We start from the raw sequence: 13,799 nt of genomic DNA, 5'->3' as shown, positions 1-13,799 counted from the left end.
GAGGGAGAGAGAGAGAGAATATGAGATCCATCAGATGAAAAAGAACTTTGAGCAGGACAGGAAGGTGGACCAGGAGGCTGGGCAGCCATGCACCCATGCAACACGACCAGGTGGAGGCCAGAATGCCACAGAGGAGGGATGGAAGAGCAAGGAAGCAAGAGAAACCCAGGGGGCTCTGGACAGGACAGGAGCATCTGTCAGGGTTCATACTGTGGTGACAGATCCAAGAGAAAGGTGCCCACCCGACGGACCCCAGGCCAGTCTCCCAGTCCCACGAGGTGCCTGCTCACCATCTGCAGAGTCTGGCCGGAAGGTGATCTTGATCTCAAACTTCCTATAGGCATCTTTGATGGTGGGAAGTGGCAGGAAGGAGTAGGGTGTCTGGGTGAAGTAGGGTATCACTCGCTCTGCAGAGAGAAGACTGTCAGAGAGACCCCTGTGGGTGAGTCGGCGTATGTTCCCCATTAGGGCCGGAGTGCTCCTACCTGGCACCTGCAGATAGGCAAAGGCTTTGACCTTGCCCTGCCGGTTGGTGGCAGTGCACACATAGGTGCCGGCATCCTCGGGGCGAACTGATGGTAGCATCAGCATATTGTTTTCCAGGCGACTGTCGGGTGGCAGGTCACCGTCCACCTACAAATATTGGTACTGAATGCCTGGCCTTGTGCTCATGCCCCTACCTCTACCCCAGGCCGGTCTTCAAGTTGGGCCTTCACTCTTGACCAGGTCCCCTGGCACTGAGCTGGCTCAGAGCTCGTCCTGGCCTGGAAGAATGCCGCCTGGCACCTGCCCAGCATTTACCTTACTCCAGGTGATGGCAGGCGTCGGGTAGCCTGAGGCCATGCATGGGAAGACAGCCGCAGAACCGGCAGGCACTCGGATCTCCGGGGGAGTTGAGATCTGGGGCAAGGCTGAGGGGACAGACAGAGCCCTCACATGATGACATTCACCAACTTCATGCCACCTTAGGTTTTTCTAGTCTTCATTTGACTCTGTAAGAGAGGCACTGTGCCCACTGTGTGAATGAGGGGGCTGTGACTGTTCACTCCTGCTTGGACAGAGGGGGCCAGGCACAGTTGCAGCTCAGGCCCAGGAGAGCTGACATCACTTCGTGCCTGAGCAGACCTCTGTACAACCGGGACCTCAGAAGGGGGACTAGGCAGTAAGGGGGACTAGGCAGTATAAGTGAGCAGGACGAGGCGCGTCTCAGAGTTTGGAGTAATAGGAATTGCCTTTAAAGAAGACAGGTTTGTGTCTACTGTGTGCCTACAGTGTCTTTCCTTCCCATGATGTCTTTTTATTTATTTTAAAATTATGTCTATTGGCCTGTTCATACTTGTGTGTGTGTCCACATGCCATGGCATGTGTACGGAAGTCAGAGGACAACTTGCAGGAGTCGGTTCTCTCCTTCCGCCATGTGGGTCCTGGAGCTTGGCCACAAGTGCCTTTATGCTGTCTCCACCTCCCTTTTTAAAAAAGCTGGGTCTCTCATAGCCCGGGCCAGGTCTCTTCCTGCCCTGTGTAGCACAGGGTGACCCTGAACTTATGAATCCTCTTGCCTTCACCTTGGAGGTGCTGAATTATAGGTGGATAGGTGTATGTTGATTGACTTATTTTGAGATGATGTCTTATTATGTAGCCTAGGCTGGCCTCAAACCCAGGCTCTTTCTTCCTCAGTCTCCTGAGTGCTGGCATGGCAAGTGTGCACCGACACTCTTGATTTCACACTGTCTGTTTCCGACCGTAAGGTCTACCATCAGACTAGGGTATGGGTGGCCTCCATCTGAGTAAGGGCTACTTTCCCCTTCCTCCTCCTCCTCCCCCTGCTCCTCCCCCCCCCGTTCCTCCTCCTCCCCCTGCTCCTCCTCCTCCCCCTGCTCCTCCCCTTACTCCTCTTCCTCTTTTTTTTTTTTTTAAAAGACAGGATTTCACTATGTACCCCGAGCTGGCCTGGAACACAATATGTATAGACAAGGCTGGCCTCAAATTCACAGAGACTGGCCTGCCACTGCCTCTGGAGTCAGTGAGCCCAGGGATGCCCCTGCCTCTGCCTCCCCAGAGTGCTGGGACAAAAGGCACGCACCACCACACCAGGTCTACTTTCTCTTCTTGATAGCCCTTGGCACGGAGCCTGCTAGGACAAACACTCGCATCTATTCATTTGCTGGGAAAGCTGTCCCTTAAACAGGGACACAAGGAGATCCCCGGGAAAGCATAGGAGTGAGTGACACAGCACCATGGAGCTGGCAGCACTTCAGTGTCCTGTCCCTCCCAGGTCCCTTCCATAGTCCCTCGACATCTCTACCTTGTACCAGCAGCAGCACGTGGGACTGGGTGGTGCCGGCGGCATTGGTAGCTGCACAGCGGTACTGTCCTGCATCAGCCAGCTCCACGTGGGCAATCCTGATGATGCTTCCGCTTTGCACGATGCCAGGCCGTAGGTGTCCCCCGACTTTGCTCCATGTCACCTGAGGCTTAGGGTCACCCAGGGCCAAGCACTCAAACTCCACAGAGTGGCCGACTACCACGGAGTGCACGGAGGTGCGGACATTGATCAGCACGGAGGGCAAGGCTGGGGGAGGGGCAGAGTGGTGAGCTGGGCTGGGGGAGGGGTGTGGTGGTAGGGAGGGGCAGGGGGGTTGAGTCAGGCCAGGGTGAGGTCAAGTCTGGGAGAGGGATGCCATACGCGACATACTCCATGAGTGATATACTGTGGTCACTCGCGCATCCCTTGTTAAGCCTCTGTTTACTCTCGCACCCAAGTAGCTGGCAATTCAGCCTTTACTGCTCTGCTGAGCACCCGCTCATGCGCCCGTCTCCCTTCCCTTCCTTGCAACACTGGCCTTTACTCCATACAAGGTGCAAGCAAGGGGCTTCCTGAGGAGCAGAGGCAGGCTCCTGCATTGCCCCTTTCCTTTCTCATCTCTGGCCCTGCTCTTTGCAGAGGCCTGAAGCCACCTCCTACCTTGAACGATCAGCTGGGCAGTGGCCTGGGCTTGTCCCCAAGGCCCATGGGCCTGACAGACATATGTCCCTTGGCAGCTCTGGTCTAAGTTCTGGATTCTGAGAAGGAAGGAGGGTGCCGTCAGAAGTAAAGGGAACAGTTTTGCCTCTGTGAGTTAGAACAGAACTTGGGGCTGCTGAGATATGGCTCAGTGGATAGAGGCGCTTGTCCCTGACCTGAGTTTAATCCTTAGGTTCTATAAAGTGGAAGAGGAGAGCTAACTCCCACAAATTGTCCTCTGATCTACACACAAGTACATGCATATGCGCACGCGCACACACAGAGACATACATGCAGGCATGCATACACAAACATGAGATAGACCAGCTCCAGGGCCAGCATCATGCGGGTGGGCATGATGATGCACTATACCCCTCTATCTATCTATCTATCTATCTATCTATCTATCTATCTATCTAACATCTATCTCAACTATTTATCTATCTAATCTATCACCTATAATCCATCTTTCTAACATCTATTTATCAATCTATCATCTATCAATCTAATCTATCACCTATCTATCATCTACCTATTTCAACTATTTATCTATCTAATCTATCTATCTATCTATCTATCTATCTATCTATCTATCTATCTATCCTCTATCCGTGTAATTGCCATTGAACTTAAGGCCTCACCACTGTAGGCCAGTGCTCGACCACTGAGCTACCTTTTGCTTCTATTTTCACTATTTATTTTGAAACACACTCTCAATTACGTTGTCCAGGCTGGCCTAACTCACTCTGTCGCCTTGAACTCAGGATGCTCCTCCTTCAGCCTCCCTATTGCAGGCCCAGCTACCACGGCCATCTCAGATTTTCTGCTCTAACGCTCACGGTCACACTGGCACAAAGTCTCACAGGGAGCAAACTGCAGATCTCTTGGCCCCAGAGCCATTGGCTTGTCTTTAATGGGCACAGTGGCTCACATCTGTAATCCCAGTTCTTGAGAGGTTGAGGCAGGAGAATCACAGCTAGTTAAGAGGCCAATCTGATCTACATAGTGAGTTTCAAGCCAGCCCGAGCTACAGAGTGAGACCTGGTTTCAGAAATCTAATACCAAAAAGCAAGCGAAACCAGAAGCGAAGGAACACCGACCGGCCACTGTCCATGGCTTTCTGGGCTCAAGGAAAGCATCAAGCATTTTGGAGACAACAGCACTTCAGTTTCATAGCCTACAGCTGTGAAAACTAAGGCCCAGAGAGGACCAGCAGCTCACTCAGGGACAATGCTCTGAGGTGGGCCCCATAGGCAGGTAAAGTGACTCAGTCTTAGTGAGCCTTGGGCTATAGGGGATGGGCAGGGGGGAGCAGGGCTGAGACCAGTCTTCACCCAACACCGGACCCACCTGAGGACTCCATCTTGTACACTGTGTCCAGGAGGCAGCTGACCGCCCTCCTTGAGCCAGCGAAGGTGGGTGCCACGCTCATTGGGCACAGCACAGTGGAACTCAACGCTGGCCCCTATGTTCCGGGTCTCTAGCTGAGGAGTGACTTGCACAGTGGGTGTGGATCCTCCCGGGATGGAAGTGTCAGGGAGATTGCTAGAGGAGCCTGTGGAGACGTGGGAGATACAGTTATCCATCGACTGATTAGTTGAGACAGGGTGTCACGTAGCACAGGCTATCTTCAGACACACTATGTAGCCAATGATGACCTTGATCTTTGAACTTTTGATTTCCCTCCCTGAATGCTGGGATTACAGGCAGTGTCCCCACATCTAGTCAGTGTGGTACTGGGGATTGAACTTGCATGTTAAACACACTCTCCACCTACTGAGCCACGAAGCCGGCCTAATCGCGTGAGGTTTTATGATAGGATTTTGAGACGAGGACTCTCATCTGGTGTCAAGACTGGTACTGAACTCCTAGGCTCAAGTGCTCCCTCAGCCCCGTGTCTTGATACGCTTGGACAAAGGTACACACTGTCACAGCTGACAGGGATGGTTCTTTCACACACATGGATACATTAGAGCCCTGACACGCTCAGGTACCAGGACACCCTCATCTCAATAATTCCAGGGACATTCTTCTGGAAGCCTCTCCAGCCAGACGACAAAGTCCTTTCAATACAGAACCACTCGCCTGTTTGCTTATTCAGTCCCTCATTTGATGCATGTAAGGGCCATGGTGGGGTGGGGCTCTGTTTCTTAGAGTTTGGATCTTTGCCAGGGAAAGTGGCTTAAGACAACAATGATTGGGAAGGGAACACATTTTTTTTTCCTCTTTAAAGATGAAAAAAAAAAAACCCACTGAGGTTCAAGGTGAGATAACTTAGCTAAAGTTATCTCTGAAGCCACAACCTAGGCTCTTGACCAGTGAGCTGGGTGTTTGGTTGTTCCTAGAATTTCGTGACCAAAGGGTTGTGAGGCTCTGTAGGAGGCTGTAGGGATGTTAGAGTCGTCATAGATACACTGGGATCCTGGGCTTGTAAGAGATGGCCCCGTCACTCGTTCTGTGTCAGTCACGTGTTTACTTTAGTTTCTCTGGGCCTGTGGTGGACAAGCTTGGGAATTTGGGGGACAATGTGGTCCAAGTCCTACATTGAGTGTCCTCCCTGACTGGCAGGTGATGTAACGTTCCTGGTAAGTACAGAGTAGGTAGAGAGCAGACTGAAAACAAGGGAGCGAGAACAGAGATGGAGGGAGGGGTTTCCTGGATATGTAACCTGCCTCTGGCTTTAGAGAAGGATGCTCGCTGGAAATGGGTAAACAGGCGGAGGCCTTTCTATCCCAAGTGTACATGCCAGTCAAGTAAAGGTCTGTGGGGAGGCTGGCTCCTGGCTTCCCACCAAGACTCTGGTTACTTACCTTGGACCAGGACTTGAGCAAAGGCCTCCGCGGAGCCCACCCTGTTGGAGACCTGGCAGCGGTAGCGGCCAGAGTCTTCGGGGACTGTGGGCTCCAGGCGCAGCAGCTGGTTCCTGGCAACCGCCTTCTCGGGGAGGACACCGCCCACAAGGCTCCACTGGTAGGTGAGTGGGGGCGTGCCGTGAGCCAGGCACTGCAGCTGAACCAGTTTCCCTGGCTGCACTGAGGTATGTTCTGGAATTATGGTGGCATATGGAGGACCTGGGGGACATGCAAAGAGATCGGGTCAGAAAGGGCAGGGGCCACAGTAGGAAGCTGGATCCAAGTAGCACAATCAAGCACATAGGGTCCAAGGGGAGACATGGGTGGCAGCCAGGGTGGGCTCTGGAGTCTCCAGATGGATGGGGATCCTGGGGTTCTGCCCAGGGAGGAGATTGGCAGGAGAACATAGGCCTCCATGCAACATTGACTGAAGTCCAAGGAGAGGGTATGGGAGCCTTACTCTCCACATGCAGGACAACGGTGGCTTCAGTGTGCCCAGCAGAGTTGGTGGCGTTACAGATGTACTGTCCTGAGTCCTGCTGGGCCACCCGGGGAATGACCAGTGTGTTGCCTTCTATCCGGTGCTGCCAGGGCAGTGGGGCGCGCAGCTTGGACCAGTGGATGGTGGGTGGGGGGTTGCCTATGGGGTTGAAGATGGCACTGGTCACTAGGTTGTTCCAGGGACCAATCAGGTGTGGGGTGATAGGAATAGGTCCTAAGTGACCCGACCCTCCAGGGACTGGCTAAGTGGATGTTTCTGGGATATGAGAATCTTCAGATGCAGTCAAGTCATGGGGCAGCCCTGATCTGCCTTTCTGTGGATCCCCAGTGCACCATACCCGTGGCTGAGCAGTGTAAAGTGGCTGTGTGGCCAGCCTCCAAGGTCAGCTCAGCTTCTTCAACTTGGACCTGGGGAGCCCCCGGGGCCACGGTGCCAGTGTCCACGATCAGCTCCACCTGCTTCTGTGCCGTGCCTAGGGCGTTCTGGGCTTGGCACATGTAGGTGCCTGCATCTGATGGTTTCACGGATGCGATCTAAAAGACAGAAGTCGGGTTTGGGGGGCACACAGTAGACAACTTGAACATGGGTCCCTTCCTTTGATTTGTGATTATTGCTTGTTTTCTGAGCAGTGGTCTCATGGAGCCCAGGCTGACCTCGAATTCTACACTTGGTGATCTCCGGAGCCTCCTGCCTCCACACCCCGAATGCTTCAAGTACAGGCAGGGTTTGGTTCACAGTAGGCAAGCCCTTTCCCAACTGAGCTGCATTCCCCAGATGCCTTCCTTCCTAGCTCCTCTGTGTGCTGCTGGACGGTTCACCCTCCCAACTTCCCATGGAGTCTGTCCATGTGCTTAGGTTCCAACCTACCTGTCACTCAACCACCTGTTCCCCCAGGTGCCATTCCCTCTCCTTTTCCGTCTTCCACCTTCCTCCTCTTCTCTGTCCACCTACTTATGCCCCCTTCTAGGCACCTGCTTCAGTCAGGCCTTAGAAAGGACCTCAGATGCACACACGGAACAAACCACGCTCACCTTCAGCATCGCGTGGCTATTCATGAGCCCAAACATCCGCGGCTCCAACTTGACAGGGATGCCGAGTCGGGTCCAACGAGGGGAAGAGCGCGGTTCTCCGGAACTAATGCACTCCAGGGTGATGTCCTTCCCCATCTTCACATGCACAGGGCCCTCGGGGAGCACAGACACCGTAGGGGGCCCTGAGAGAAAAATGACACGAAGAACTTTGGGTTACACCCCAGGCCATAGCTGAATACCATTTATGTGAATGTTAACATACAGGGTGTGCAGCGGTGGGGCAGGCTTTAAATGTGGTGGAGCTGGGCTGGTGAGAGGGGCCGGGCCATAGGTGGGTTGGTGTCTCTTACCGTGCACACTGAGGTTGACGACACTCTGGGCCATGCCATAGACATTGGAAGCCATGCAGCGGTAGGCTCCATGGTTGCTGGGCCGGGTGCCCACGATGGTAATGATGGAGCCGTTGGGGCTAATGTGAACGTTGTCTGTAGGGTTGCATTGGGGAAGGGTGAGGTTAGTGTCAACTGTCTCTCAATAGGATCTAGAATCATCTTGGAGACAGACCTGTGAGGGATTATCTGGAGTGGGTTAATTGGCGTGGGAAGACTCATGTTAACCGTGAAGAAAGCTATTCCCTGAGCGGAGGATTCTGGCCTTTATGAACAGAGAGCATGAATGGAACATTCATTCATTTGTTCGTTCATTCAGTCATCTCTCTCTGCTTTCTGACTGTGGATGCCAGTGAGCAGCTGCTTCAAGCTCTTACCGCCTTGAGGTCCCTGCTTTGATGGACTGTAACTCCCAAGCTGGGACCTGAAGTAAGTCCTCCCCCAGAACCCCCAGTTGCTCTCCTCTGGGTATTTGATCATATCAACACTATAACGGAAGGCAAGGGAGGGAGAGCCAGCCCACTGTTGATCCTTTGTGCCTGGGCGTGGGACTTGATCAAAGATGGCAGAAAGTGGGGGTCCTTGGAGTCTCCTGGGTCCTGTTCCATCTTTTACATGGCGACCCTGATCCGTCACAGAGGATGGTCCTTCCCATTACCTCCGGCCCAGGCAGCCAGACACTCACCCTCCAGCTCTTGGTCCCGAATCTTCCACTCAACCTTGATGGGCGTTGCTCCCTCGTGAATAAGGCACTTGAAGCTGGCATCTTGGCCCTGCTGTACCGTGCTGCTGGGTGGCTCAATGGAGATGACAGGGCTTCTGAGGCCTGCAAGGTCAGACACCGGGCTCAGTAGGGGAGGCTGTCTCTACCCAGGTAGGTCCTGCCTAGGCTCCAGGCTCCCTTCCCCACTCCTAGCATCCCCCCCCCCCAGCACTCACGGAAGGAAGTGTTTTGGCTGTAGGGTACTGTGAGCTTGAAGGAAGCCTCATGCTCAGGGTGGGAGCTACCAGCCACTTGGCACACATACTCGCCAGAGTCAGCAGGGGAGATATTGTAGAGCCTCAGCAGGGAGCCATGAGTCTGCCAGAGAGAAAGAGAAAGAAGCCATCAAGGGTTCTGGAGACCAAGCGAGACTCAGGAGCTAGGCCTCCAGCTGTGAGGCTAAGGAGCTTCCTGGGCTGTGTGGAATCTCTAAAATCAACCCACTCTCCTTAGGAGGAGGAAGCTCCCATCAAATGCAAGCTGCCAAACAATGCTGATGGTCTGGGGAACAATTCCCTGACAGATACCTGGTTCTCACGATCCATAGAATACTAGAGTCTGCATGAGGCTTAGGCGCAGAGGAGTCTACGAGAGGAGATGGTGCCTACCCTGGGTTTCTCCCCATCCTGACCTAGTTACCTGGTGTCGGGCAGGCAGGCTGCTCCCTCTTTTGTGCCATGTGACCCGGGCATGGGCTTGCCCTGGTACCACGCACTTCAGATCCACAGTCTGCCCTTCAGCCAAATGGGAGGAGGAGGACTCTATGTAGACAGGCTGAGCCAGGCCGGGGGCTGTTGGCACAGAGATGGGGAACAGTTAAGGCTCCGGGTGTGAGGGCAAGGACTTAACTGTGGTGATTCTCTTAGAGGTGACATGGCCGAGCCACATCAGCCAAGGAAATCTCCCTTCCCTGGGTCTACAATGTTTTCTTGAGACACAGGACCGGGTTTCGATTGATTCAGGAATATAAGGCAGATAGAAGTCACTTGTCACTCACCAGGGATAGGGCTGGGTTCAGAGGCCTCGATGGTGACCAGGACAGAAGCCTCCAGGGTACCTGAGCTGCCAGTCACTTGGCATGAGTACTCGCCAGAGTCCGCTGGGGACACACGGTTCAGTCTCAGCATGTGGCCATGGACCTGCACGGAGGGGAGGGAGTGGGGAAGGGCTGGGCCATCCTGGGCTACACAAAACTGCCTTATGCCATAGACAGTAGAGTTCAGGAGGTAGGGTCTTAGAAGAAGTGATGTCTTCTCTTATAGCAAGGTGCTGGGGACTGGTGATGGCCCTGTTGTGTTCAGTCTGTTTGCAACCTCTTGTCCCTAGTGGCTGTACAAAGTTCCCCAAACTATCACTGACTGCTGGAGCCAACCTCCCTTCAGTGATAGGCTCAGGAAATGGGGAGGAGGGGCCACGTGCTTGCTTTTCCCAGGCTCTGTACCTGGTGCCCAGCGGGCAGGCTGCCTCCACGTTTGTGCCATGTGACCTGGGCATGGGCCTGCCCAGGAACCACACAGCTTAGATCCAGGGTCTGCCCCTCAGCCACTCGGGAGGAGGAAGTCTCGATGCGGATGGGCGGGACTCCACCTAGGGGTCAGTGATTAAGGCCTCTTAGCCTACTGGGTAGACTGGATCGAGAGGTTCTTTCCCTTTTAAGGCCACTCAGATCTGGAGGGGTAGGGCTCTCTGACGATAGGGGTGGAGTGGGGGCCTTCTTTTTCCTCACCTACCCCACCCCATCCCTGGCAACCTTGAACTCTCAGAGTCACTGTGCCAGGCCTCTCTACGGCGTCGCTGACACTTCCCAGTCTCCAGTAAGATGGTAGCTAAGAACTCAGACCTCGGGGCCAGACCTCAAGAGGTCAACTCCCAGCATGGCCATTTAATGTTTGATCTTTGGAAAGCTACCTCAGTGCCTCCGTTTCCTAACCATAAAACGCAGAATGATGGCACTGCCTCAGGGCTAACAGGATGAAATGTACTACACATGCATACTGCGGGGATTGGTATGTGGGCAACTGACAACCCAGACATCACATCTGATTGGAGTTTCCATCAGGGCTGGGTCCCAGCTCCCCACGCTATCCCTCCCTGTGTTTACCTTTAATTGCATCGCTTTTAAAACCTTGAAGTCCTTAGCCCCGCCCCAGCGATAACTACCATGAACCACAACAGATCTCAGGTGCCACAGTTGTTGCTATCCCACAGCTAGTACACACTCCTTGAGAGACACACCTCAGATGACTGCTAATACCCTGCAGGATAAGCTCAGGCCTTTGGGGCCTCACTGAATTGCCCGTTGGGTAAGATAGCAGAGGGCAGGAACCCCACTATTCTTTTCCCTTGAGGACAGCAATGTGGAGAGGCCAAGTTCTTTGTGTGACATCCCCAGTTGGGACCCAAGCCCACGATGCCACACTTGCAAGCTTGTGTTCTCAAGCCCTGAGAGAGTCAGGACCCACACGACACAGCCTGGCTGTCTGTTCTGTAATAGCAAGGGAGGGCAAGAGACAGGAGGCAGAAGTCTGTGATCAGCTGCCTGCCAGGTCTCAAAGAGACTTTCTTCTGCCCAACTCAGCTGCTGTTCTCTCTCCCTTGTCTCTTTTGCCAGACCCATACAGGGAACCTCACCAGGGATGTGGACATTAGCGGCAGCTGGTGTAATCGAGACCAGGACGGAAGCCTCCAGAGGGCCAGAGCTGCTCAGAACGCTGCACACATATTCGCCCGAGTCGGCTGGGATCACCTGGTACAGCCGAAGCCTTGAGCCGTGCGTCTGTCCAGGGGTGGGGCAGAGTCAGAGGAGCAGGAGTAAGATGTCAGGCAAGAGCCTCGGAAGGTTGGGAGCCAGGGTCCAGCCTCCCAGCCAGGTACGTGCGGCATCCCCGGCAGCACTCTCAGGCCTCCCTCCTGGGCTCCCAGACAACGTCTCTCATTTCCATTTCATACCTGATGATGAGTGGGCAGGCTACCCCCTCGCTTGTGCCATGTGACCTGGGCATGGGCGTGCCCAGGGACCACACAGTTCAGATCCAGGGTCTGTCCTTCGGCCACATGTGAAGAGGAAGACTCTATTCTGATGGGTGCAGGGCTGGCGGGGGCTAAGGACAGAGGAGTGCAGGTTGGCCTGAGTCAGATTCTCAAGTGGGGTTTAGATTCCACAATGCACAAAGCCTGTAGCCCAGGACAGTCTCAGCTACTCCCTTGGCAAGCACCAACAGTGAGCTAGGCTCTGCTCTAAGGTCCCACATCCTTGACCAATTCATTTAACCTTCCCAATTCCATATTCTGTTATGATGGAAATGTCTTTTTATGTGGACTTTATTTATTTATTTGCTTTTAAAAGATTTATTCATTTTATTTATGAGTACACTGTAGCTGTCTTCAGACACACCAGAAGAGGGCATCAGATCCCATTACAGATGGTTGTGAGCCACCATGTGGTTGCTGGGGATTGAATTCAGGACCTCTGGAAGAGCAATCAGTGCTCCAGCCCCCTGGACTTTATTCTTTTTATTTACAGGTCCAAGCTGTCATGTTTGGCATAAAATGTAACTGTGTGCTCCTGTGTGTGTGTCAGCCTTAGGTGCTGTTTCTCAGAGCCACCCATCCTGATTTTATTTATTTATGTATTTATTTATTTTGGAGACAGGGATTCACTCTGTAGCCGAGGCTGGTTAATCTTGTCTTTTTGAGATAGGGGTCTCTTACTGGCCTGGAATGCTCACCAAGGAAGCTGAGATGGCTGGCAGATGAATCCTCCTGTCTGTCTCCCCCATACCAAGGTAGCAAGCATGTGATATCCCACCCAGTGTTTTTATGTGGGCTCTAAAGTCAGGTCCCCACAGTAGTGTGGTAAGCACTTTACTGACAGAGCTAGATCCCCAGCTTACAAATCATTTTCTTTCTACTTTTTCCTTCTGCAGTCCTAGGGTTGCTTCTAGGATCTTGGGCATGCTGGGTAAGCACTTCAGCCCTGAGCTACTTCTCCAGCCTTCTTCTCACTTTGATTTTGAGATAGGGTCTCACTAAGTTGCACAGGGCGGCCTTGAACTTTGGATTCTCCCATCTCAGCTTCCCACCTAGCTGAGATTATAGGCCTTCGCCACCAGATCTGGCCTGTTAACTATAATTGCCACCCAAGGCTGGTGGGGGCCATTTAGATTTGAGTTCTTTAAGGATCTGGGGTGAATCTGTTTCTCTGTTTCACTGTCAAGGAGTCTGAAGCTTGGGGTGAAGTGTAACTCACTCAGTCCTGAGCGACACAGCAGGATCTGAACACAGATGCTCTTTGGAAACCCTTGCTCTTGTCTACACCCAGGTCTGTGGGCCTCAACTCAAGGCTCCTCTTCCCAGGGGACTGGAGTGTGTGTCTTCCTGTCCCTTTCCTGGGTCAGAAGTCAGACTCACCAGGGGGACTGTTGTTGCTAGGGGAGACCGAGATCATGATGGAGGTCTCCTGGGCGTCAATGTTGTTGTTGGCTCGGCACACATACTCGCCGGAGTCAGCCACCGACATGTGGTGTAGCCGTAGACGAGAGCCATGGGCCTAGGAAAGGTAGAGATAGGGCAGACACAGAGCTGAGGTCAGCAGCCACAGGGCCCCTACTGACTCCAGCTTCCCTTGCCAAGCCTGCTGAGCCTCTATCTTCTATTTATTTATTTCTGTGTATGTGTGGTTGTGTGAGTGTGTATGGATGGGTACTACCGAATGCTGTGTCTATAAATGTGCAGGTGCTGGTACGTGCGCGTAGAGACCAGAGGAGGGCGCCAGATGTCCTCCACTATCACTGTAAGCTTTGTTGCTTTGAGGTGAAGTTTTGGCCCTCTAGACTGGCAACCAGCAAGGCCCAGAAGCACCCTGTCTCTGCCCACTTCAATATTGGGATTACAGGTTGGTGCAGGACAATACCTGGCTAACACTCACACGTAAGTGCTGAGATCTGAACTCAGGTCCCCACACAGGCTAGAATGGCCTGGATTTTTTTTACTATACAGAGGAGGATAGCTTTGAAAACCCCCCTCTCCCAGGCAGGGTTTTATTGTGTAACCTTGGCTGTTCTGGAACTCATGCTGTAGACCAGGCTGGCCTTGAACTCACAGAGATCCACCTGCCTCTGCATCCCGAGTGTTGGGATTAAAAGCATGCCCTGCCAAAAAGGCGTGCACCATCAAAAGCTTGTGCTTTGAACTTCTAATCCTTCTCCCTTCAGCCCCTGAGTGCTGGGACCACAGCACAACTCCTGGCTCTTTGGAGG

General features: G+C 53.3%; 1 protein-coding gene across 1 annotated transcript in view; it reads right to left on the bottom strand.

Moving 5' to 3' along the window:
• Hspg2 (heparan sulfate proteoglycan 2) overlaps positions 1–13,799 on the bottom strand; it is a 102,353-nt gene that overhangs the window by 11,164 nt on the left and 77,390 nt on the right. Inside the window, exons 62-80 of the mRNA XM_021159573.2 lie at positions 12,952–13,090; positions 11,491–11,642; positions 11,173–11,317; positions 9,983–10,128; positions 9,539–9,680; positions 9,181–9,332; positions 8,718–8,859; positions 8,464–8,604; positions 7,740–7,874; positions 7,390–7,571; positions 6,696–6,891; positions 6,317–6,496; positions 5,815–6,075; positions 4,355–4,559; positions 2,966–3,063; positions 2,306–2,572; positions 802–911; positions 486–633; positions 243–407 (exon numbers count right to left, since the gene is read on the bottom strand). Of these exons, the coding sequence (XP_021015232.1) occupies positions 243–407; positions 486–633; positions 802–911; positions 2,306–2,572; positions 2,966–3,063; positions 4,355–4,559; positions 5,815–6,075; positions 6,317–6,496; positions 6,696–6,891; positions 7,390–7,571; positions 7,740–7,874; positions 8,464–8,604; positions 8,718–8,859; positions 9,181–9,332; positions 9,539–9,680; positions 9,983–10,128; positions 11,173–11,317; positions 11,491–11,642; positions 12,952–13,090 (3,106 nt within the window). The remainder of the gene's footprint in view (positions 1–242; positions 408–485; positions 634–801; positions 912–2,305; positions 2,573–2,965; positions 3,064–4,354; positions 4,560–5,814; positions 6,076–6,316; positions 6,497–6,695; positions 6,892–7,389; positions 7,572–7,739; positions 7,875–8,463; positions 8,605–8,717; positions 8,860–9,180; positions 9,333–9,538; positions 9,681–9,982; positions 10,129–11,172; positions 11,318–11,490; positions 11,643–12,951; positions 13,091–13,799) is intronic.

The sequence above is a fragment of the Mus caroli genome, chromosome 4 (genome assembly GCF_900094665.2).
Source record: "Mus caroli chromosome 4, CAROLI_EIJ_v1.1, whole genome shotgun sequence".
In the NCBI taxonomy this organism is placed as follows: Eukaryota; Metazoa; Chordata; class Mammalia; order Rodentia; family Muridae; genus Mus; species Mus caroli.
The sequence above is the reverse complement of the archived record's forward strand: the minus strand, read 5'-3'. Positions and strand labels throughout refer to the sequence as shown.